Source organism: Anoplopoma fimbria, chromosome 4, assembly GCF_027596085.1.
Source record: "Anoplopoma fimbria isolate UVic2021 breed Golden Eagle Sablefish chromosome 4, Afim_UVic_2022, whole genome shotgun sequence".
In the NCBI taxonomy this organism is placed as follows: domain Eukaryota; kingdom Metazoa; phylum Chordata; class Actinopteri; order Perciformes; family Anoplopomatidae; genus Anoplopoma; species Anoplopoma fimbria.
Window position 1 is genome coordinate 25,752,708 of NC_072452.1, and position 23,364 is coordinate 25,776,071.

At 41.9% G+C, this 23,364-nt stretch overlaps 1 protein-coding gene across 1 annotated transcript in view; it reads right to left on the minus strand.

Moving 5' to 3' along the window:
* The window catches only part of LOC129089727 (transcription factor COE3-like), a 136,314-nt gene that overhangs the window by 5,714 nt on the left and 107,236 nt on the right, over nt 1–23,364 (minus strand). The window contains 3 exon segments of the mRNA XM_054597073.1: nt 4,027–4,204; nt 5,189–5,254; nt 19,763–19,851. Of these exon segments, the coding sequence (XP_054453048.1) occupies nt 4,027–4,204; nt 5,189–5,254; nt 19,763–19,851 (333 nt within the window).

Here is a 23,364-nt window from a genome sequence, read left to right on the forward strand (position 1 = left end):
TCTCTCTTGTAGTTTATTATATTATCGGATATTAATGCATCAGTAATTTAACACTGACAGCAACCTTTTTCCACAACAACAACTTTTCTAGGGAGTTTCGACCAAAAATACAGGGTCTAAATTCAGTTCCTTCCCCAACAAAACAAAACCAATCCATTATTGTTCTAATATGTCTGACATCCGCAGTTCTTAAGAAGTTTGTCAGAAGTTCTCCTGATCCGAAACAAACCTTTAGAACCGAACCAAACCTCATGCATTAATTAACTGTTTAAAAAACAAAGCTCCACCAACTAACCGTCACCACCATGATTGATGACGATGCACGTTCTGATCAGATCTAAAACAGAACTCAGGTTCCGTATCGGGTTCTTGGTTTACATGGAACCCCGTTGACCTCGTGATGAACTCCTGAGTATTTAATTGAAAAACGAGCGTAAATGAAGTGTTGTTGCAGGACTGTCTGCTCTCAATCTCATCGACCTCCTCGCTGTGACCTCAGCGGTGACATCATCACGCCTGTCGCCCCTGTTACCGACAGCTCGCCCCCCCTCCCCCCCGAGGCCAGGTCTGCCCTTCATCTCTCACCTCACTGCTAGGCTGTTCTTACCTTAACACCCCCCCACCCCTCCTCCCCGCTGAGCTCCCGTTGATTGACCCTCAACCAAGATGCATTGAATACCAATGTTCCCTGCAGCACTCAGCCCGACCTTTGACCCCCTCAAGAGGCTCCCGAGTTCCCACCGACCTCGGACCACGAGCAGAGCCAACAGTGTGCCAAGTAGCACATTACAGCTTTACCCCCACCCCACCCCCCTCCTTCCACTTTCCCCCACTTCCTGGTTCGGGCCAACGCAATTCCCAGCAGGAGCGGCTGATGGAGCGCTGCCCGGGGACGGAGGAAAGGCGAGGAGGGCCGAGGAGGAGAATGGGAAACACATGTCGAGGAAAACAGCGCAGGGAGCGGCCGGAGAGAAATGCAAAACTAAATGTCAGGATTGTTCTTCAACAATAAATTAAAAGGGGAACATGCTTAACAAACGGAGTCTGTGCGGTTGGTTGCGTTGGTGTGTTTTTTGTGCCACTCCCTGTCCGTCCTCGTCCACGGCAGCGTGGGAAGCAGATCACATCCTTCGACCTCAAATGGAAACATGTGTTCGTCTGCAGAGACACAGTTTAGGTTTCTGCTGATAAACTGGTTGACGGATGGAGTAAACCGTCAAGCGATGAAGAACTCCCTGCAGGTGAACACTTTTGTTTAACACGTTGTAGCAGCGGACTGGTTCTTATTTCACAAACTGCACTTTGACCTCCTGAACAAATCAATCATTCACAAGTTTCAGTCAGGTGTCATTGAAAACCTGCAGAGGAGCTGCAAATCTGTGCAGAAGAAATATGAAATATAGTCGACTTAATGTTGTTATTATGTATTTTTTATTTATCAGAACGAGGGATTTAGATCTTTTTTTAAACGGAGATCTTTTCTTTTAATTAAGAGACGCTGGATGTTTCATTTTTCTGTAATATTTTGTATATTTATACAAGAAGACATGGATGAGGACATCTTTAAAATGTGATTAAGGGTTATTTATGGTATTCTCCTGAGAATAAATCATAATATATGTACTGGATTTTGGGTTGTATAAATAAAATTGGACTACACAGATGTCATAATTACAAGATGCACAAGCCGTCCTTCAGAGAAAACGTGTAGGAGTTCTCGTAAAATATAATTGATGTTCGTTAGCCGAAAAACTGACCATATGTCACATGACATCGGTGCATTTGTTCCTCTGATGGAGCTCTGAGCCTCATCAGAGAGACTCGAACAGCTGCTCTATGTGTGTGTTTATTATCACTTTATTAAAGTCAGTTTGAAGTAAATTTGATCCTAACTTTCTTGTTTTCCAGACAATAAATGTGGAGGTTAATTCTTGACCTTTGGCACACATATATCGGTGTTACATTGCTTATTCAGTGAACAAATAAAACCTGATTTTCGGACACCTTCCTTTCTTATTAGACCACCTCTCATCCTGTAAACGTAGCTTCTTACTTCTCAACCTAAAGAAGGTCATTAAATGCGGTCAAGCTCCAGAAAAAGCTAGTAAGAGAACCTTGAGTTCAGAATATTTTTAGTCACAGCGTCCTTGTGTTTTCTTTACATTAGGATGTGCTAATAACTGCTCTCCATCCATCAGCTGTCGGTGTGAAGCAGCAGAACGAAGACAAACTCCAGAGGAAGGCCCTGAAGTGGTGGGGGGGTGGGGGGATGACGAGGTGACGCTGAGCAGGCCGCTAGCTGCTCCGAATTAGCGCCGTAAATTACTCTCCTCGTCCGCCTGATAAGAGCCGGGCTCGGGGGCCGCTGTTTTTATTAATGTTTTAATCACGGAGGATAATTGCGAGGGGGGCCACAAAGAGCCGTTTCACACTTCATACCAGCGGGGGTGGGCGGGCGGGGGTGGGCGGGTGATGTTTCCGACCGGAGAGCCCGACACACATAAACTACCGAGTTATGAATTTTCAGCGCGGCTGCAGCCTCGTTTCCCATGACCTCATAGATTCCTGTAAGGTGTTTCTCCACCGGGCCGATGTGAAAAGCAGACGATGGTTTGGGTGGAGGGGTGGAGGGGTGGAGGGTGGGGGTGTCGGGGGAGTAAAAGCAGCTCTATCTGCTTCCTGTCAACTCGTGTTCACAAGCTGTTTGCTGCACGTTTTCCTCGAGCGTCCGTGACAGAAGAGAGAGACTGCTGAAAGGAAAACTTTCCTCCTGAACTTCTTCGTGTTCAGACTCAAACCAGCAGAGAGCGTTTCTACTGACAACAATGGAGCTCCTTTAAAAGCACACTGGATGACGAGTTCCTTCATCACCTTCAACACACACTCTGTGGTTTATTATGACTCAATACTCACTAGAGCAACAAATGTGGATTAATCCACCGCTAAAAATAGTCCCGTTACTTCCTGTCTGTTTGATAAAAAATGTACGTATATTTTTGAGTCTGAACGTGAGATTAATTGAAAAAAAATATATATAAAAAAGTAACAACGGGCAGAAGGAGAAAAGTAGTCTGAGCTAAACAGATGAAAACCGGGTAACACAGCCACAACAAAAGATGGAGAAGAAGAAGAAGAAGAAGAAGAAGAAGAAGAAGAAGAAGAAGAAGAAGAAGAAGAAGAAGAAGAAGAAGAAGAAAAAAGAAGAAGAAGAAGAAGAAGTGATGCGTCAGTGAGATCGAAAGAAACCCTGATGCAGAAAACAATACTGCTATCGTAAGGAGATGTGTGTGTGTGTGTGTGTGTGTGTGTGTGTGTGTGTGTGTGTGTGTGTGTGTGTGTGTGTGTGTGTGTGTGTGTGTGTGTGTGTGTGTGTGTGTGCTGAACTTTATGACAAACACCTTTAATTTCGTGAAGCTGACATCAACACTTTTCAAACTGCAGAGACAGTTTGTTTGTTGTGTTTCTGCTCCTCAGAGATGTCAATACAGAGACCAGGACCAACAGAGACCAGGACCAACAGAGACCAGGACCAACAGAGACCAGGACCAACAGAGACCAGGACCAACAGAGACCAGGAACAACAGAGACTAGGACCAACAAGTCCTGGTCTAACTCATGAAACTGGTCTCTCCTGAACCCTAATGAAGTCTGTTTGATTCTGCTCGACTCTATTGGTCTATCCTGAACTCTATAGACCCCCCTGAACTCTCCTGGACCCCCTGAACTCTACTGGACTCCCCTGAACTCTACTGGTCTCTCCTGAACTCTACCTCTCCTGAACTCTACTGGACTCTCCTGAACTCTACTGGTCTCTCCTGAACTCTACTGGTCTCTCCTGAACTCTTTTAGATTCTCCTGAACTCTACTGGACTCTCCTGAACTCTACTGGTCTCTCCTGAACTATTTTAGACTCTCCTGAACTCTATTGGACCCTACAGTGATGACTCTCCTGACTCTACCCCCGAACTCTACTTCTCTCACAGAGGATCATGGGAACTCTATTGGACCCTACAGTGAACGGCGAGCCCTCACCCTGGTCGGCCTGCGAGGCCTCGGAGATGTTGACGGCGAGCTGACTGCTGAACGAGTTCACTCCCATCATCCCCGAGTGAGCGGCAGAGCCGGAGAGACGGCAGCTGGTTGTGACTGCGGGGACGCTGTAGAGCGCCTCGGTGAGGTCGGCCGCCCGCTTCAGGATGATCTCCTGGAGGGGGGGGGGGAGACAAGAAGGGAGACAGTAATGAGTAATGGATGATATTTAGATTTTTTTCAATACTCGTTGCAGGAAAATACAAAGTCCAATTAGTTATATTTTAATTTTCTAAAAATTTGTAAATATTCTGTTAGTCGGTTAATATTTAAATTGGGGAATTAAGGTTTTTAGCATTAAAATAATCATTTATTTTGAATCAAAATATGCGACTTTTAATGAGTTTGTGAACCAGAGGTAAGGAGAAATAATATAATAATATTTTAATAGTACTTTTTTTGTGTTTTGATTCTCCAGCTCTGCCGAATAATTATTTTAATATTATTCTTATTATTTTAATGTTGTTATCAGTGACTGCCTCATAAACTCACCTCAGATTTTTTGGTCCTAAAGAAATATATGTAAAAAAAATCCTTTCTTTAAAAGAAGCCAAAGTTGTCAAAAGTTAAATCAAATTGAAAAACATCAACAACAGAGCTTGATGATTTTAAATCAGGAACTCTTTGATCAAAGAACAATGTAAAGAATCGTTACAAATGTTGAGGTTTGAGCCTCAGACTATCAGTAGCTGGTTTTTCCTTGAGTGTTCAGGAGTCAGTGAACGCACCGTGTCCTGGTTCTGTTTAACAAGTTTAATTTAAGAACTGAATCATCATGAGTTAAATACGTTTCTGTAAAAGGCCTGCAGGTGATCCAGCACTGACGGACACGAGTCCAGGAGGAGCTTTGGAGGATTAATTGAGTCATTTGAGGAAGTGAACGACTAATTTAAACATCAAAATTAGAAGATTCTGTAAAAACCAGATTAAAGTCAGTGACACTGTTTTTAAAATAAGTTTGGTTCTATAATTACAGTGTGGTGAAGGATTGTGGGAGATGGTTACAGGTACAAGGAGCAGAATCCGCCCAACATGATGCCGGTCTGTGTGTTTAAACCTGAGGTCAAAGGTCAGAGTGAAGCTGCTGTTGCTGACTCACCTGGTTGTTGTGTGGCATCCCATAAAGAGCCTCCACCAGGTCGGCTGCTCGCTTCAACAGCACCTCCTGAAAGAGAGAGAGAGAGAGAGAGTTCACGGTTAATTTAGAGAAAGAAAAGATGATTTAAAAGAGTTTTATTCTGTTTTCCAACTCCAACATGGTCCATAAAATGTCATGAAATATTATGTAAAAAACAGCAAATATATTCACATTTGAGATGCTGGACCTTTAATCCATTGAAACTAAATGAAACATTGAATAATGTTTCACCAACAGGCTTTGAAATTCAAAAATGACTGAAATCCATCCAATCAGAACCCTCTAAAACGTTCTGACCTCATTATGAATTTGAGGAGCTTCTTCCACACTTTTATATATTTACTGAGAGACATCATGAAGAACGTCCTTCTCATTATGTACAGATCTCAATGAGACCTTCAAACCGACCAATCAGAGCAGCCGGGAGTCTCATTCAAACCACAATCACACTCAAGTTGGTGACACGTGTCTTCCTAAAACCTTAGAGATGATCCATCAGATCCAAAATGGCCGCTGACGGACACAGAGAGATGGACGGATGAGTGTTTGTACCCGGAGGGCAGAAAAAAAGGAGAAGAAGAATCAGCAGAAAGACATTAACACTGCAGACCACACACACACACACACACACACACACACACACACACACACACACACACACACACACACACACCCGCCCCGGGGCTGTTTTCCCATCAGCCCACAGGAGAGGAAACGTCCAATCTGAGCGCCAGCAGCACAGCGGGGCGCCACGGCGATGGCTGTTAATAACAATAACAGGACTGATAAATGGATAAATACACACACACACACACACACACACACACACACACACACACACACACACATTCACACACACACACACACACACACACATGGACACACACACAGGAGGAGAATGTAACAGGAGAAGGAAGATGTAAAATAAATAGAAAAGAGAGGTGTGAATTAAAGGAAAAAGGGGGAAGTAAAGAGGAAAGGGAAGCAAGAAAAGAAATGGGAAGGACACACAAGGAAAGATAAACAAGGAAAAGAGAAGGAAGGACAAGTCAAAAGGAAACGAACAAGGAAAGGATAAAAAATGGGGTAGAAGGAAGATATAAGATATAAAAGGACAGCAAGAAAGAATGGGAAGTAAACGAAAAGGAAGGATAAGAGGGAAAGGAAAGTAAGCAAAGGAAAGGAATTAAGAAAAACAAGGAAGAGAAAATAAATGACAAGAGAGAAGGAAACAAAGAAAGAAAGGATACAGGAAAAGGGGAAGTAAAGGACAGGAAGAAAAGGTAGGAGATGAATGTGAAGGAAGGAGGGAAACATGAACAGCAGAGAAAATGAAAAGCTATGAAAGTAAAGAACAAAAAGTATAAAAGGACAACAAGAAAGAAAGATAGGGAAACGAAAAAAGAAGGAAAGGAAATTTTTAAAAGTGGGATGGAAAGAGGATGGAAAAGTAAGGAACAAAAGGAAAGTAGATAGGAACAGTAAGCCAAGGAAAGGAGGGAAAATGGGACGGAAACAAAAAAGAAAGAATATTGAAGAACAGAAAGGACAAAAGGAAAAAGGAAGAATGAAAGGAGAGAAAACGGGAAGGAAGGAAACAAGAAAAAGGAGGTGAGATACAGAGAGGAAACAAGAGGACATAAAGAGACCTAAAGGAAGGAGAAAGAGAAAGTAAACAGAGTCCCAGGAGAGAGAGAGAGAGAGAGAGAGAGAGGTGTGTTTGTTCACACCGCAGCCTCAGGTGAAAACACATCACACCGAGGACGATCAGCTGACAGAGAGGAGGAGGAGGAGGATGAAGAGGAGGAGGATGAAGAGGAGGAGGTGTGGAGTCCCCGAGGAGCAGCAGTGGGGAGGTGGAGGCCTCTGCTGGAGCTCCCCGAGGTATTACAACACCGAGAGACGAGACAGAGACACTCAGAGAAACTGTGGCCGTCTCATCGTGTTTGTTTCTTCTGTCATGTTCATCGTTATCTGGAATTTATCTCTTTAAAGATAGAAATAATAATAATAATAACAATATATAATATAAAATAATGCTGATATAATAACAATAATGACGATAATAATCATAATAATAAAAAATAATAATAATAATTATATATAATATTTTAAAAATAATAAATAATAATAATGACAATACTTATGATAATAATAAATAATAATATAAAATACAAATAAACAATAATAATAATGACAATAATAATATAATTTATTAATTTATAATAATTAAAATATTAATAATTATATTGATGACGATACTACTACTACTAATAATAATAAAAATACAAATAATAATTAATAATAATAACAATGGTTATAATAATAAAATAATAACAATTAAAATTATGACAATAATAATAATAATGGTTATAATAATAAAAATAATTAATAATAATACTGTTCATATTTTATGAATATTAAAAGAGAGGAGAGAGGAATGAGATCAGTTTTAGGTGCTGATGAAGACCTGAGATGTGGTTGAAAGCTCCTCGTCCTTTGAGCTTCTAAATAGAATCTAAAAAATGTGACTAAAATAACAGATTTTTGAAGCGTGTGTGAGTGTGTGTGTGTGTGCACATGCATACTGTGTGTGTGTGTGTGTGTGCGTGTTTGTGTGTGTCCTCCTTCTATTTGCATTAGGTCCTGACAGACACAACAGCCTTCTTAAGATCCTCCTCCTCCTCTTTCTCTCTATCAGCTGTAAAATACTCAGAAAATAATAGAAATATAAAAGTCTTCAACTGATGAAGATCATGTGAAGATTCTCGAAAGCACCAGAAAGCTACAAAATCTCTTTTCCCTCTTTTTCTCTTTCGCGGTTTCACTTGATGTGAATGTGTTAAGGTGTACTGGAGTATCTTACAGTGAAGTAATACGACTCTCACGTTAAATTAAAGGACCCGACTCTGATTAATAATGTGTAAACTGACCCAGAAGTCTTGATTCTTCCAGCAGTCTTTGAACTGAACATTAGAGATTCAGAGGAAACCTTTTCTTTCCTCTCGGCTGTCAGACTGAATCACCTGCTGCTCCGTCACGTCACATCTGTGGATTTTATTTCTGAAGGCAGAATGTGAGCCGATGGAGGAGAGATTACGGAGGATTTCTACTCTGGATTCTACTGTGGTTTTCTGTTAATCTATTTTAAATTTCTGCTGGAGCAGCAGCGTCCAAACAAACGTCTCCTGTGACTCAGAGGAGAAACAGTCGCTGTTAACCACATTGTTTTCCTCCCAGCCAATCAGAGCGCTCCCTCACTGCTGGCAACAACACACACACAAACACACGGCGCTCTCATTTCCCACGACAGATGATGACCTCGAAGGAGGCGATCCAACACACTGAGATGGAAACAGAACAACATCCAGAGTTTTTTCTCCCCAAAACTTTTCACATCCAGAGAAAACAGTTACTGACACAGTGAAGAATAATAAAAACACTGTCAAATAAAATACACTGTAAAATAGATAGATATAGCAAAAAGACTGAAAGCAAGTGGGGCTGTTAGCCTAGCTTAGCACAAAGACTGAAGGCAGGCAGATATTGTTAGCCCGCTAAGAACCAGGAGACAATCTCCGGTTATGTCGAGCCAAAGCTTCATGTCTTAAAGCTGCATTCTCTCTGCTGTCCACCAGGGGGCGACTCCTCTGGTTGTATAGAAGTCTATGAGAAAATGACTCTACTTCTCTCTTGATTTATTCCCTCAGTAAACATTGTAAACATGAGTTTATGGTCTCAATCTCTAGTTTCAAGTCTTCTTCAATACAGCATGATGTTCATTTAGTAAATGATGCTCCATTTAGAGTCAAACAGACCATAAAGCAGGGGATGCTTTAGGGCGGGGCTACACACTGATTGACAGGTCGACACCAGAGACGTATACGGATTCAAAACGTCACCATGACAACGTCCGCTTCTTAATACAGTCTATAATAAGAAAAAGACTGAAAGTAGAGAAACTGACAAACTCCTAATGAGTCTGATTTCCATGTTGGATGTTTGTTTAACTTTGACCAACCAGAAGGTGAATCTGTCTCTCTGTGACATCATCTGGACTCATCTGTGTGTGTGTGTGTGTGTGTGTGTGTGTGTGTGTGTGTGTGTGTGTGTGTGTGTGTGTGTGTGTGTGTGTGTGTGTGTGTGTGTGTGTGTGTGTGTGTTACTGTGTGTATGATCAGTGAATGAATGGCCTCCTGTCAATCAAACCCCCCCAGGAGCATCCCTCTCTATTGTATGACAATCTGTCAGCCTGCTACTGCCAACACTGTGTGTGTGTGTGTGTGTGTGTGTGTGTGTGTGTGTGTGTGTGTGTGTGTGTGTGTGTGTGTGTGTGTGTGTGTGTGTGTGTGTGTGTGCGTTTGGTGTGTATGTTTGCACATCATTATTTATTTTCCTCTCTCTACTTATTTTACTTCCTTTGCTCCCTTTTCCTATTTTTCTCTTTTTACTTCCTTCTTACTTTCCTTGCTCCCTTTTTTCTAGATCTTGTCTCCTTCCTTTCCTTTACTCTCCCTTTTATCTTTCCTCTCTCCTTGATTTCACTCTTTTTATACTTATATCCTTCTTTCTTTTGTTCAGTAACTTTTGTCTCCTTCCTTTTCTATACTTTTTTTACCTTCCTTCCTTAATTGTCTCCTTTTATTGATCTCTTTAATTCCTTCTCTAATTCCTTTCCTTTCACACTCTCCTTTCCTTACTTTCATCTTTTTTGACCCATCCTTTTTGTCTTCCTACACTATCTTTGCTTCCTTTCCTTTCTATTCTTTTCTCTTCCCTCCTCACTCCCTTTCCTATTACTCCCTTTCCTATCTCTCCTTTCCTTACTTTGCTCTCTTCTTTCTTTAATTACTTTTCTTTCCTTCATTTTAACTTGAGGTCGTCTCCTTTTATTTTCTAAACTAAAACCCAAATCAGCAGGTGAAAGGACGTGTGTCTGCCAGTGTGTGTGTGTGTGTGTGTGTGTGTGTGTGTGTGTGTGTGTGTGTGTGTGTGTGTGTGTGTGTGTGTGTGTGTGTGTGTGTGTGTGTGTGTGTGTGTGTGTGTTCCTCCCCTGGCTTCATTAATCTCCATTAGAAAACAGAAGTTAGTTAATGTCTCCTTCGCTCGGCTGCAGCAGCGAGACGCCACGAGGCAGCAGCTGCCCGTCACACACACACACACACACACACACACACACACACACACACACACACACACACACACACACACACACCAAACATACGCAGGAACACACACCTGAAAATACAGTTTAGAGACACTGAAGGCACACACACAAAAGACTTTAGCCTTATTGTGTATCTGTGTGTGTTGTGTGTGTTGTGTACATTGTGTTTTTGTGTGTGTTTGTGTGTGTTTGTGTGTGTGTGTGTGTGTGTGTGTGTGTGTGTGTGCGTACTGTGTGTGTGCGTGTTTGTGTGTGTCCTCCTTCTATTTTCATTAGGTCCTGACAGACACAACAGCCTTCTCAAGTTAATGACGCCTCCGAGGCCTCGCTGCTGGAGAGCCGCTGCTGCTCAGCATGTGTGAGTGTGAGTGTGTGTGTGTGTGTGTGTGTGTGTGTGTGTGTGTGTGTGTGTGTGTGTGTGTGTGTGTGTGTGTGTGTGTGTGTGTGTGTGTGTGTGTGTGTGCGTGCACGTGTTCATTTGTTCTTGGCCGCCGCTCTCTGATCAGTAAATCAGGCACTCCAACTCTTCTGCAACTACACAGATCTTCAACCCCCCCGAAAGAAAAACAACCCCCTTTAAATCCACCACAGAAGAAGAGCAGCAAATCAATCAATTACTCTTCAATGTCCTGATCGAATATGAGTATTGATCGTACAAACGCAGCAGGTGAAGCAGGGTGATATTCACCTGCAGTGTTTCTGTCTTGTGATCCTCTGCTCTGATTGGCTGCAGGTCTTTTTGTAAAACATCAATCAATCACACATCAAACGTTTTCCGGCTTTAAAAGCCTTAAAACCTGAAATAAATATAATTTATATCAAATTTACTGTTAAGAGTTTCATGTTATTATATTATTGCATGATAATGCAACGACGGTGCGTTCAAGGACGCTTTAAGAGTCAGCTTCTTCTTTAAAAGAAGGAAAATAACTAAATTCCATATTCACTTTCACCTCAAAGCTGAAACAATTAGTCAATAAATTGATTATTTGATCGACAGAAAATTAATCTGTCAGTATTTCTGACAAGTGATTAATATTTAAAGCTCTTTTTGTATGTCTCAAACACCAACATTTCTCAGTTTTTCAAATTTTTACATCAAAGTAACCTGAACAACTGTTGGCTAGACATTTTTGAGACAAAATGAATAAGAGAAAAATGTTTAAATAATAATTATCCCAGTTTGAGGCCTGTAGAGGCAGAAGTACAAAAAAAATAACATGGAAAAATATAAAAAAATAAACTTTTCAACTTCAATTTGTCATATTTTTGTGTTTTCTTCTTCTTAATATTTATTTAATTAATTAATGATAGCAGGTGATGAAGTTACAGATATCAGAGTGTAATTGATTATGATTTACAGAACATATAGCGGATTAAATGTAAAAAAAAAAACCCACAAAACTCCTTTAAAACTGCATTTCTTCTCTTCCTGATCTGAACTGAACAAAGTGAAGTTGATTTTTTTGTGATTTTTTATTTTATTTATGCATCAGATCCAGTTTCAGTCCTTTTTGCTGCTGCTGGATGTGTTGTTATCTGTCAGAGCGTCTAATTGCCTCCACGCTGCTGCTCCTCACACACACACATATCAGCTGCTCGGCCACACCCTTCACACACACACACACACACACACACACACACATATTAACACCCTCACACACACACACACACACAGACAGCGCCATTGGATTCCTGTCAGTGCGAGTGCCGGCAATCAGAGTGCCGGGCGCTTTAACGGCGCTGAAAGGCCTGACCCGATCGATACGGTAATGCACTGGCTCCCGGTTATCATCATCATCTCTTATCACTGACCCACACCTCCGAGGAGGGGGGAGGGAGGGAGGGAAGGGGAAGAGAATGGGGAATATGGGAGGGGGTGATGGAGGAGAGAGGGATGGGAGATGAGGAGGAGAAGGAGAGGGTCTCTGGGTGTTTCCCTTCAGCTGTGAGGAGATGGATGGATCCAGGGGGGAGTCATGGGAGGAGCCGGGGGGGTCAGAGTGGATAACTGGACTTCTAAAACAGCCCTGAGATGGAGACAGCTGATTGGTTACTCTCCTCTAAACCAATGAGGGGTCAGCGTTCAGGACAGAAGAGCTGAGATGAATGCCCAGATGTGGAAAAAGTATTCAGATTCCACTCTGTGAAAATACTCCAATACAAGTCAAAGTTCTGCTTTCAAAACCTTACTGACGGAACAAAATGTTTTACTAGGATATTATTCCTGCTGCATTAATGTTTATGTCTCATGTTCAGTCTTTAATCAGCAATACATCATATTTTATAAGACTCTTGTATGTTTGTCTCGTAAAAAGTACAATATTTACCTCTGAGATGATTCATGAGACAATATGTAATTTTTTTTTTGCATCATATTTCTTTTGAAATTAGGAGAGATTTGGGTTTAATTTCACTGTAACATTATATTAAAACATAAAAAACTGAATGAATCTCACTAAAAAGATCTCCATGTTTAAGCAGAATCATCTCACATAGAAGTTATCCCTTAAATCAGCACCGACAGTGTGATACTGCATTTCCCATAATGCAACTGGACAGAGCCAGCTTTGTGTTTAGACGTTTATTTTCTGACGATGTTAAACACCTGCTTTCCATCTCTATTTAAATGTAAACCGAGTGTGCTGGCCCTTTAGATGTGAACGCCGTTTCCATAGCAACCACAAATAATCACCAGATATGAGGCTTTAACCTAATCTGATAATCTGATGGATTAGTCTCCCTGTCAGGTTCAAGTTGGGTCATTAATTAAAGAGGAGAAGAAGAATGTGACGACTTCCTGTGAGAACGTTCACAGGAGGTGAAAACACATTCCAGCAGTTTGGATGAATGAATATTAAACATTTCTCTCTCTGTTACATTAACAATCATTCAATACGACGTCTCTGAAATATATTCACAGCTGAAATAAATCCATCGCGTCTGAACAGCAGCTGGGTTCTGACTCCGTTATTCATTTTAAGATTTCTTTGGAGACTTTTTGAAGGAGTTACAACGTCAGAATGAATCTTAATTCATAAATCAACTCACAAATATCTAAAAGAAATAGGTCAATAAGTGTTTCATGTGGAGGATCGCTGCTGTGGAGGTGTGTTACATGAATACAAAACACACACACACACACACAGTTACACACACACACACACACACACACACACACACACACACACACACACACACACACACACGAACACAGGAGCTACAGGGAGTTTACAGGTGGAGAGAAACAAGACTCTCTGGTTCATTCATCCTCAGCGGGTCTAATCAACTCACGAGGAGGAGGAGGAGGAGGAGGAGGAGGAGGGAGGTAGTAGGAGGAAGAAAGAAGGAGGCTGAGGGGGAGAGGAGGATTTAAGGAAGGAAGGGAGGAGGGAGAAGGATGATAAGAGAAGGAAGAAGAGGAGGAGGAAGGAGGAGGTAGGAGGAAGAAAAAAGGAGGATTTGCTGTGTTTTGTTAAATGATTAAATAAATCCTCCTTCACAAAAAACTAAACTAAAGAAACTCTGATTCATTGTTGTTGATAAATTCATCCTGGAAGTTGAACGTTAGAAGAATCTGAAAATCTGAAAAGAGAAATATGATTTTATATTCCTTAAAATCCCCAAACCAGAGACTCACTGAGAGGAGTTCCCTCCTTACCTCCTTCCCTACCTCCCTTACAATCTCTGTCTTTCCTTTTTCCTCCTATCATTCCCTACCTCCTCCTCTCCTACTTACCATCTCCTCTCCTCCATTACCTCCTTCTCTTCTCCTTTCTTACCCTTCCTTTTTTCCTCCCTTATATCCTTATCTCTTTCCCTACCTCCTCCTCTCCTCCCACACCTCCTTCTCTCCTTTTCACAACCTCCCCCTCTGCTTCCCTACCTCCACCTCCACCTCTCCTCCCTTATCTCTTTATCTCCTTCCTTACCTCCTTCTCTCCTACCCTAGCTCCTTGTCTCTTCCCTTATTTCCTCCTATCATTCCCTACCTTCTCCACTCCGACCTTATCTCCTTCTCTCCTTCCCTACCTCCTTCTCTCCTCCCTAACTCCATCCTCTCCTTCCCTCTCCCTCCATTTCTTACCTCCCGATTTGCTTCCCTGCCTCATCCTCTACTTCCTCACCTCCTTCTGTCTTTTCCTCCCTACTTCTCTTATTCTTATCTCCCCTTTCCTCCCTTATCTCCCCCTTTCCTCCCTTACCTCCCTACTTTTCATTTCTTACCTCCCCTCCGCTCCTCTTTTGTGTCCTATATGCACATAAAAATCTACATGAAAAATAACTGAACTGTTAAATTAATAAACAAAATTAAAAGAACTTATGGTGTTTTTAATACTGATAAATATGTACAGAGTTTGGTTAGTGGTTATAGAAGTAACATATTAAATCTCCTTTAAAACCCTTTTAAAACAGTATAACGTTAAACAAACACGCTTTAAACATAATGCCCGTCTCTCTGACGGACAAAGCGACCTGTGAATAATTCATATTCTCTCCGGTTAAACCAGCTCCTCCTCAGCGTAAACAAAAGGAGCTCCACCACCACACTGGATTCCTCTCGGAGGCTGCACCCTCGTGACCTTGCCCTTCTTCAGAGTCCATCTCTTGACATATCTCCTGTTTTTTTTCCTTCTCTCTATTCTCCTCCATTGGTTTCTAGGGGCTTAATTACGGGGGGGCCGAGCTCCGTGGTTGAGGAGGTTGCGGGATGCGAACAGGGGATCAGCGTGACCCTGGAGGAGAAGCCATCAGACAGCGGCCTTAACAATGATAAATCACCCCCGAGCAGAGCTACAGAGACGGCCGCCGCCCCGCTGATCTCTATAAAATATGGATGGACCAGGAGGAGCGGAGCCGCATCGCGCCCGGATCTCCAGATTAGCGGTTACCAGGCGGAGGGTTACCCTAACGAGGCGGGACACGGCGTGGGGTTAACTCCATTCACGGGGAAAAAAACGGATTTGAAATTCAGCTCATGAATTGAGTTTCGCTCATTATTCTCAATGAGAGGGAGGAAATGTCCTCATTCATGAAGTGGGCTGGAATTAACAATCCCTGAACGGACCTCCAGAGTCGGGATGGGGGTCAATGATCAGAGCTAAAGGTGCAAACCGCAACACGCCAAACACGTTTAATCTCCACCTTCATGTTCACAAATCACCAGGAAGTAGAACTGGACAAAAAGGAGCGTTTTTCTGCAATACAGTGAATTAGTTTTACAGTTTTCTTTTAAAAAGGTTTGTTTGTTTTTCACCACAGAACGTCCCTACTTTTACAAAAATCTGCATATTTCAGAGTTCAGGTCGCAACTCAGGTCAACAGAACCTCTTTATTAATACCTTAAAATAAACCTTCTCAATTTAAGGTAAAGGTGGAATCATTAACTTGAAAGCTTCCAAAAGAAAAGTGAAGCTCCAAGTGTTGTTTTTGCTCTTAGATTAATAATAAAGGTGATTTTAATTACCCTTATTGTACAAATTAAGGGATATTTGAGGCATTATCTTATCTCATTCAGATATTTAAGGGAGTTTTATATCCTACTTTGCAGCAGAAAGAAGTGAAACCATCAAATCTGTATATTTACTGAACAGAACATCTTTAATTATACTTTAAAATAAACCTTTTCAAGTTAAGGTTAAGGTGGAATTATTAACTTGAAAGCTTTCAAGAGAAAATAAAAGCTCTAAATGTTGTTTTTGCTCTTAGATTAATAATAAAGGTGATTTTAATTACCCTTATCTTACAAATTAAGGGACATTGGAGGCATTATCTTCAGATATTTAAGGGAGTTTTATATCCTCTTTGTAACAGAGAGAAATAAAGACATAAAATCTTTATGTTAACTGAACAAAACCTCTTTAATTATACCTTAAAATTAACCTTTTTATTGTTCGGTTGAGGAGTAATCAGTAGTTTCAAAGCTTTAAGGAGCAAATTGAAGTACTAAATGTTGTTTTTTGCTCTTTTAACTACCCTTATTGTCCAAATTAAGGGACATTTGTGGCATTATCTTCGGATATTTAAGTGGAATTTTATATCCTGAAGCCATCAAAAAGCTTATATATTTACTAAATATCTTTATTTATCTATTAAAATTAACCAAAATAAAGAGGAATGATCTCAAAGCTTTAAAGAGCAAAGTAAAGCTCTAAACGTTGCTTTTAAATAACCTCCATCTTAAAGGTTAAGAGACGTTTGAGGCACCGTCTTCAGATATTTAAGGGAGCATAGGTTGATGTCCGTGTGACAGACAGCTAACAGTTCGACAGGCGGCGAGGCCAACTGGTCACTGATGACCTCTGGGGGTTTCTCCTGGATCAGGTTCAGTCCTCTAATTTCATTTCAAGTCTGGCTCGGCTGCAAGCGGACACCTCAGCGTCCGCCAAGCAGAGAGGCCTCACTGTCGCTAACTGTTAGCATGTTAGCATCTCCATGTGGTGGTTCACAGGTTGTGCGTTGGTGTCAGAAATGTGAGATTCTGTTTTATATCCCCTTTTGGTGGAGCTATGCTAACAGTTTCCCTCTGTATCCAGTCTTTGTGCTAAGCTAGGCTAAACACATTTTAGAAAAAGGCGTAAACCTCGTCGTATAAATCTGGTAAATTAAACACAGCTGATTGATTGGTGACTATGATATTGGCTAACAAGATCCAACACGTCATGTTGGAGCTATGCTAACAGTTTCCCTCTGTATCCAGTCTTTGTGCTAAGCTAGGCTAAACTCAATTTGAGATACCATAAACCTCGTCTTTTAGCTCTGCTCGATAAAACACAGCTGATCGATTGGTGACTACGATGTTTGCTAACAAGATTAAACATGTAAATCAAACAGGTGGACTTGGAGGAGCGAGGCTAGCAGTTTCCCCCTACTTCCAGTCTTTGTGCTAAGCTAGGCTAACCCTAATCTTTGAGTTTATTCCATTGCAGTTTCCCATCTCTCAGATAAAATCAGCTGTGAGTTTTCTTTCCTCTCCTGGTTTCCATATTCACCATTTATGTTTAGGAGGAACAATCACTCTGCGCTGTACCCACAATGCACCACCCGACGCCCTTACAACGAATCAATCTGTTCTGTGTCGCGCCGCCTGTCCAAACAAAACAGAGAACCTCGCCGTCCAAACATCTCTTTCCATCGCTGCTGCTGTCCTCTGCAGAGCGGGCGGCAGGTGAAAGCAAAAGAGAAGTGACAAGCCGAGTTAACCCGTCGCTTGCTCGGTCACATGATGCCCCCCCCCCGCGCGGTGATTGTCCAAAAAAACATCTTGGAGGAAAAAAACCTTTGGTCTTATTGAGTTTTCCTCTGAATAAATAAATATTTAAAAGGCGGCGAGGAGGGTGGAGGGCGGTTGACGTCCCACTCTGGCTGCAAATCAGGCCATCAAAGGGGCCAGACAATGTGTGCTCACTATTAGTATCAATTTACAAATAAACTGCTTTTTTGGTGACTGGATCTCCGATGTCAGATTTTGATAAATGGTTTCAATTTGGCAGCTGCTTTCGAGTGTCAGAGCCCATCTGACGCTCGCCGCCCGCCGCCCGCCGCTCGCTGCCTCAAAGAATCTGCCTCAGTTAGCCCTCGCAGCCGGCAGCAGCCAAAATAATCTCTTCATACTAACCAGGGCAGGTGTGTGTGTGTGCATACTAATGTCTTCTCTGTGGGTAAATATTGAAACCAAGCACATTTCACTACTGATGTTTTTCTACACAAATCTTAAAGGGAGCTTCCTGTGTTTTTTTTTTTTACGCCATTAACTACAAATCACAGGCACTTTTCTTCACTGTTTCCAAAGCCGGCTGTTGTTTAATAGATTTTTAAATGTGCTTTCGCTGCCTTCCTTTTCTTCCAAGCAGCTGGTTTATTTTCATTCACTAGAGATAAAAAAAAAATACGCCTGCAAAGACTTCCTTCAGATTAAACTATGTAACCAACCTTAGTGAGACTACAGCTTCAACAAAATTCATTTATAGGTCTTAAAAAGTGTGAAAAACCCAAAGAAATTCAGTTTACTGAGACAAAAAAACTATAAATGATTATCCTTTGAATTAAAGGCCTGAAACCAAAAAAATCACTTCAAATATTGAGTAAAAATGTCAATCCACGATAAACATTGTCATATAATAATACATATTAAAGTATTTGTTAACACATTTTGTATTTGTTAACCAATCTATACGTTTTAACTGCAATCCAGAATGAATAGCACTCTGAGCAAGACTGGTAAATGAGATTTTAACTACAGACAGTTTCAATGCTTTCATCTCATTCACTTTAACACTTCATAAAACAAATCTAAGACTTAATCTGTTTTCAGTTTCAGGTCTTCAGCTCTTCCATTTTCAACCACATCGTTCATTTTTTACTCAAACTACGTTCTGACACTTCCACTGATATCTTGTTTTTCAGTTTACACACTTGAACTCGCTTCACTTTCTTTCAACAACTTCTCTTCAACTGAAAATTCCAGCTCAATTAATCCCACTTCAACTATTTTACAGCCCTTTCACTTGAAATTAAACTTTATTCAGGAATTCCATTTTAACTGCCACTTCAACTCCTTTCAGTTTGTCAATTATTGCACAGTTTTCCTCAGAACATTCAGCCATTTCTACTTCAATATTATGTTTCATTAAATTGGTTTGACCACGTATTACGTAATAAAATTCAGTTAAATTACGGAATTACCAACTAAATTTGTGATTGAAGTTTCATCAAATTTATGTCATTTTCATTCTTCTAAAGACAAATATTTACAGGCATAAGTGACGAGTATGTTTTCACGAGTCTATCCAGGAAGTGAAACACTGACGGACCAATCAGCTCTCATCACCTCCATCATCATCCTCAGCTCTTCCTCTAAACATCACGGCTTCCTTCTCTCCGTCTCAGCCAGCGACTCGCCGCCGTCCAAAACCTTCCTCCTCGCCAGTCGAGAGACGGGGGAAGGAAACAAAACGCAGCGAGAGCAGCAGCGGCAGGATTTAGCTCCCACAAACAGCTGTTTCCTGTTTGAAGGATCAGGAACAATCTGCCCCGCTGGCAGCGAGGAGGGCCGGGCGCTGCCAAGAGTGTGCCGAGCAGAACCGACAGATCCAATCAGGCAACTCCACGCCGCGCTGCATTAAAATAGTACAACAGGCCTTAAAGTCGCTGCGGTGCAGGTGGTCTACGGCGTCCACGGAGGGACAAACAGCCACTTCACATTTAAATCAGCCTTTAATGAGGCCGTAAAACCTGATTAAACACTCAAACAGCAGCTCTGACAGACAAACACAAAGCTCACTTCCTGGCCTTGGATTTGACCCCCTGACCCCTGACCTGTGACCTGAGCACACGCAGCGTTGACTTAATGACTGGTCTCCACTGACCTTAGGTAACCTCTCGGGGTCCCCGGGGTGGCGAGGGATGACCTTCTGTAACCTCTGGAAGCCGTAGTCGATGGTGGGCTCGTTCAAGGCTGCAGGATGGACAGAGAGAGAGAGCGGGGGGGTTAGGACGACCGGAGGAATTCAAACCGACACACACACGAACACACAGATCAGCACAGAAACACACACTGACATCAGAGTTACACACAGTTCGTCAAACAGAACAAAGAGAGCAGCTCCACTGCTGCAGGCAGGAGGGCATGCCTTGCTCAAAGGCACACAGTTATTTTTATTTCTATTTCCACTAACAAAAGCAACAAACAATCAGTCAAGACAGCTTGAACAAATGTAAGAAAATGTGTAAATATGTGTATATTTAATTCAAATATTCAAAAAAGAGGCAAAACAACTCAACAAGTAAAGAATACAAAAATGTATTAAATAATATTTACTTAAATAATTGTTTGGCTTTCAAGGAATCTTTGCAGTGAGGAAATTCAGAGAAATATGAAATTCTGGTTTCAAAAACTGTTTCACCCCCAGTTGAAGTGATCGGACGATGTGTGTATATATAAAGACTGTTAAAGGTGAATAAATCAACCTGCAGTAAGTTTAGAAGGGTGGAGGAGAATTATTCTCACTGCACTTGTTTGAAGGACTTCATTAAGTTACAAAAACAAGACGTTTATCTGATCTTCTTTCTTGTTTGATACGTTGAGGTGTAAACAGCAGGTTGGTGAAATAGTGCGACCTCTCAGTGATCTTCAGCTTCAGTCTGTTGGTTCTTATTAACAGAGAACACTAACAGAGAGAGAGAGAGAGTCAGCTGATCTCTCTCTCTCTCTTATCTTCCTGCTGTTTATTAAGTGTGAGACCTCACACTCCATCTGTCCTCCTCGCTCTGCCTTTTTTCAACACTAATTCAATCCAACCTTCTCTTTTTTCTTTTTCCTTTTTCTCCTCCACTCATTCACCTCCGCAAACAATCTCCTCCTCTTCTTCTTCTTCCTCCTCTCCATACGTTGGAGAAACACCCGGAAATGAGTTCGGGGAGATACTTCTCCATAATCAAGCCCATTAATCATAAAAGGCTGTCAAATTTGACTTTGGGGACAATTTGTCAGCCGATCTTGCCCACTCGGCTTTTGTCACCGTTGGCTCTTGTATCCTGTAAGGATGATTGACACACCAAATGCCGGTGAGTAGAATAGCTAGTTTGCGCTAATATGCATAACCGCGGCTTTCATGAATAAGAATAAGGCAGCTCTATATAGAGGGGTCTCCTTCAAAGGGCCCCGCCGCCGTTTGTCGCCGGCGCTCCCAAATAGATGTTATTACCATTATAACAATATTTGTTTTCTTTTCCCCGGGAATGGGCGACCGCGAGCTGCTAAATCAAATTTGTCGAAGCGCGTTTCAAGCGCCGGCGGAGGAGAGGAAAAAAAGAAAAAGGGGGAGGCTTTTCAGGCGGCGACTCGGGTGGGGATGATATCTGAAGGGTGACGGAGCGCTGAGGGGACGTGGCCCCCCCTCACCCCTCCACTGGGGGGGGGGGGTGTCGCTGCCATGTTGGGAGAGGAAGCACAGAGTGAATCTATTACCTCCAGACCCCCGAACGCCAATGAAAGGAGGGATTTTCATTGTTGGATCCCAGAAGAGAGTTTCTGAGGGGCGATGCAGAGCAGCAGAGGATGAATGGAGGTAATGCAACGACGGAGAACACGAGCAGCAATCAGCCGTCGAGAGTCCACGACGCCGCGTATAAATACAACCCAACTTATAACACAAGTGAAAGGCACTATGGGAAATGCTGCAATTGAATAAAAAGCCCATTTATGCTCAGAGAGAGACAAACTCTCCGTCTTCAGGAGGAAACGTCTGATCTGTATTTATGTATTTATGAGGTATCATATGTTTCTACTTTATTGTCCCTCTGGTTCCACATCTGTCCGATCCCTCCTCTGGTTCTCTGCTGAGAAACCTCCAGAGGACAGATGTTGTACAGATTATAAAGACTAATAGTGATTTCAGGATGTGTGAACAGCCCTCCCAAAAAACCTGCAGGACTTCAGTTAGTGACCTCTTTAAAACGAATCCAATCTTAAAAGTCCTCATCAAGAGGTTTAAAGTTAGAAAGAAAACTAGACGGCTTCAGTAGTAGGCATACTTACACTAATAGTAGTACTTTCAGTTAAAGTAGTACTTGCAGTAACAGTAGTAGGCAAACTTACAGCAATAGTAGTACTTGCAGTAACAGTAGTACTTGCATTAACAGTAGTACTTGCAGTAACAGTAGTACTTGCAGTAACAGTAGTACTTGCAATAACAGTTGTACAGTAACAGTTGTACTTGCAAGTAACAGTATTTCTTGCAGTAACAGTAGTACTTGCAGTAACAGTAGTACTTGACTCGTCCACCAAACTCGTCCTGAAGGACACACTAGTACTGGGTGTTGTTGAATAATCGAATGTGGACTTCCTGAAGAGTGATAGTTACTAATGTAACTTAGTTCTATGCTTGTACTTTGGGGTCATGAAGCACAAGTTAGCCTTTGTTTTTGAACACTGTTGACTTTTCATATTTCTTACTAAACTATGTAAGAAGAAGAAGTGGACAGTTCTAAATTACTCTTTAACATAAATGGAAACGAATGTTCCTGGGAAAAAAATCTGAAAAGCAATGGTACCACGTTTTCTTTCAAACAAAAGACACCGTGTTTTTTTATTACATAAACTTAATTAAATTTAGACCCATTTTCCCCCAAATTCAACCATAATCTTTTAGAAACTTCACCCGATCTGTGGTTAATTTATTTTGTACTACAACCTCTGAAACCTCCTGAATGGAGAAAAGCCTCAGACTCAAGGAGGGAGGTTGATCTATTCTGTTTGTCATCATCATCATGGGAGGAAGAGGAGATCACAGATGGAGAAACAAAGACAGAGGCTTTTAATGAACCTCTGGACACCCCCCCTCCTCCCTGTGTAGAAATTAAGCCCATTACTTCCTCTTATTAAAATCTCGCCGCTCTTTGACCCCAGCGCCCCATTGGCTGCCTGCAGGGCCCCGTTCTCCCTTCCAGCCAATCGATAACCGGCTGCCTCCCTGCAAAGAGCCCGAGTAATTGGAGAGCGGCGGCTGGCAGTGCGAACCCTGACCCCCCCCACCCCACGCATTACACCACCCATATGAAGACAGATTGCCTGATTTAGTGTAAACATATGCTGCAATTCCAGGCATCAGTGCCACTTTCTCCATCGTAATTTGTATTGATTTTTCTCTCTCTCTCTCTCTTTTTTTTCTCCTGCTGTCTGATGTTTTTTTATAAATCAGAAAAGGAGGAGAGGGAGATAATTCAGAGGTGAGAGGAGAGGAGGGGGGATTCTTTATACATTTAATCAAGTATTTATCGCTCTCTCTCTCCCCGTTTGTGTTTTCTCTCTCTCCTCTCTGTGAAAGTGATCAAACGGTTGGTTGGCGTCCTGCTGATCGGAGCGCTCTGTTATTAGGCGACTAAGTGACTGAGGAGAGGAAGAGAGAGGAGGAGGGGGGGAGAGACGGGAGAGAAGAAAGGGGAGGCGAGGTTACGTGTTAAACTAATT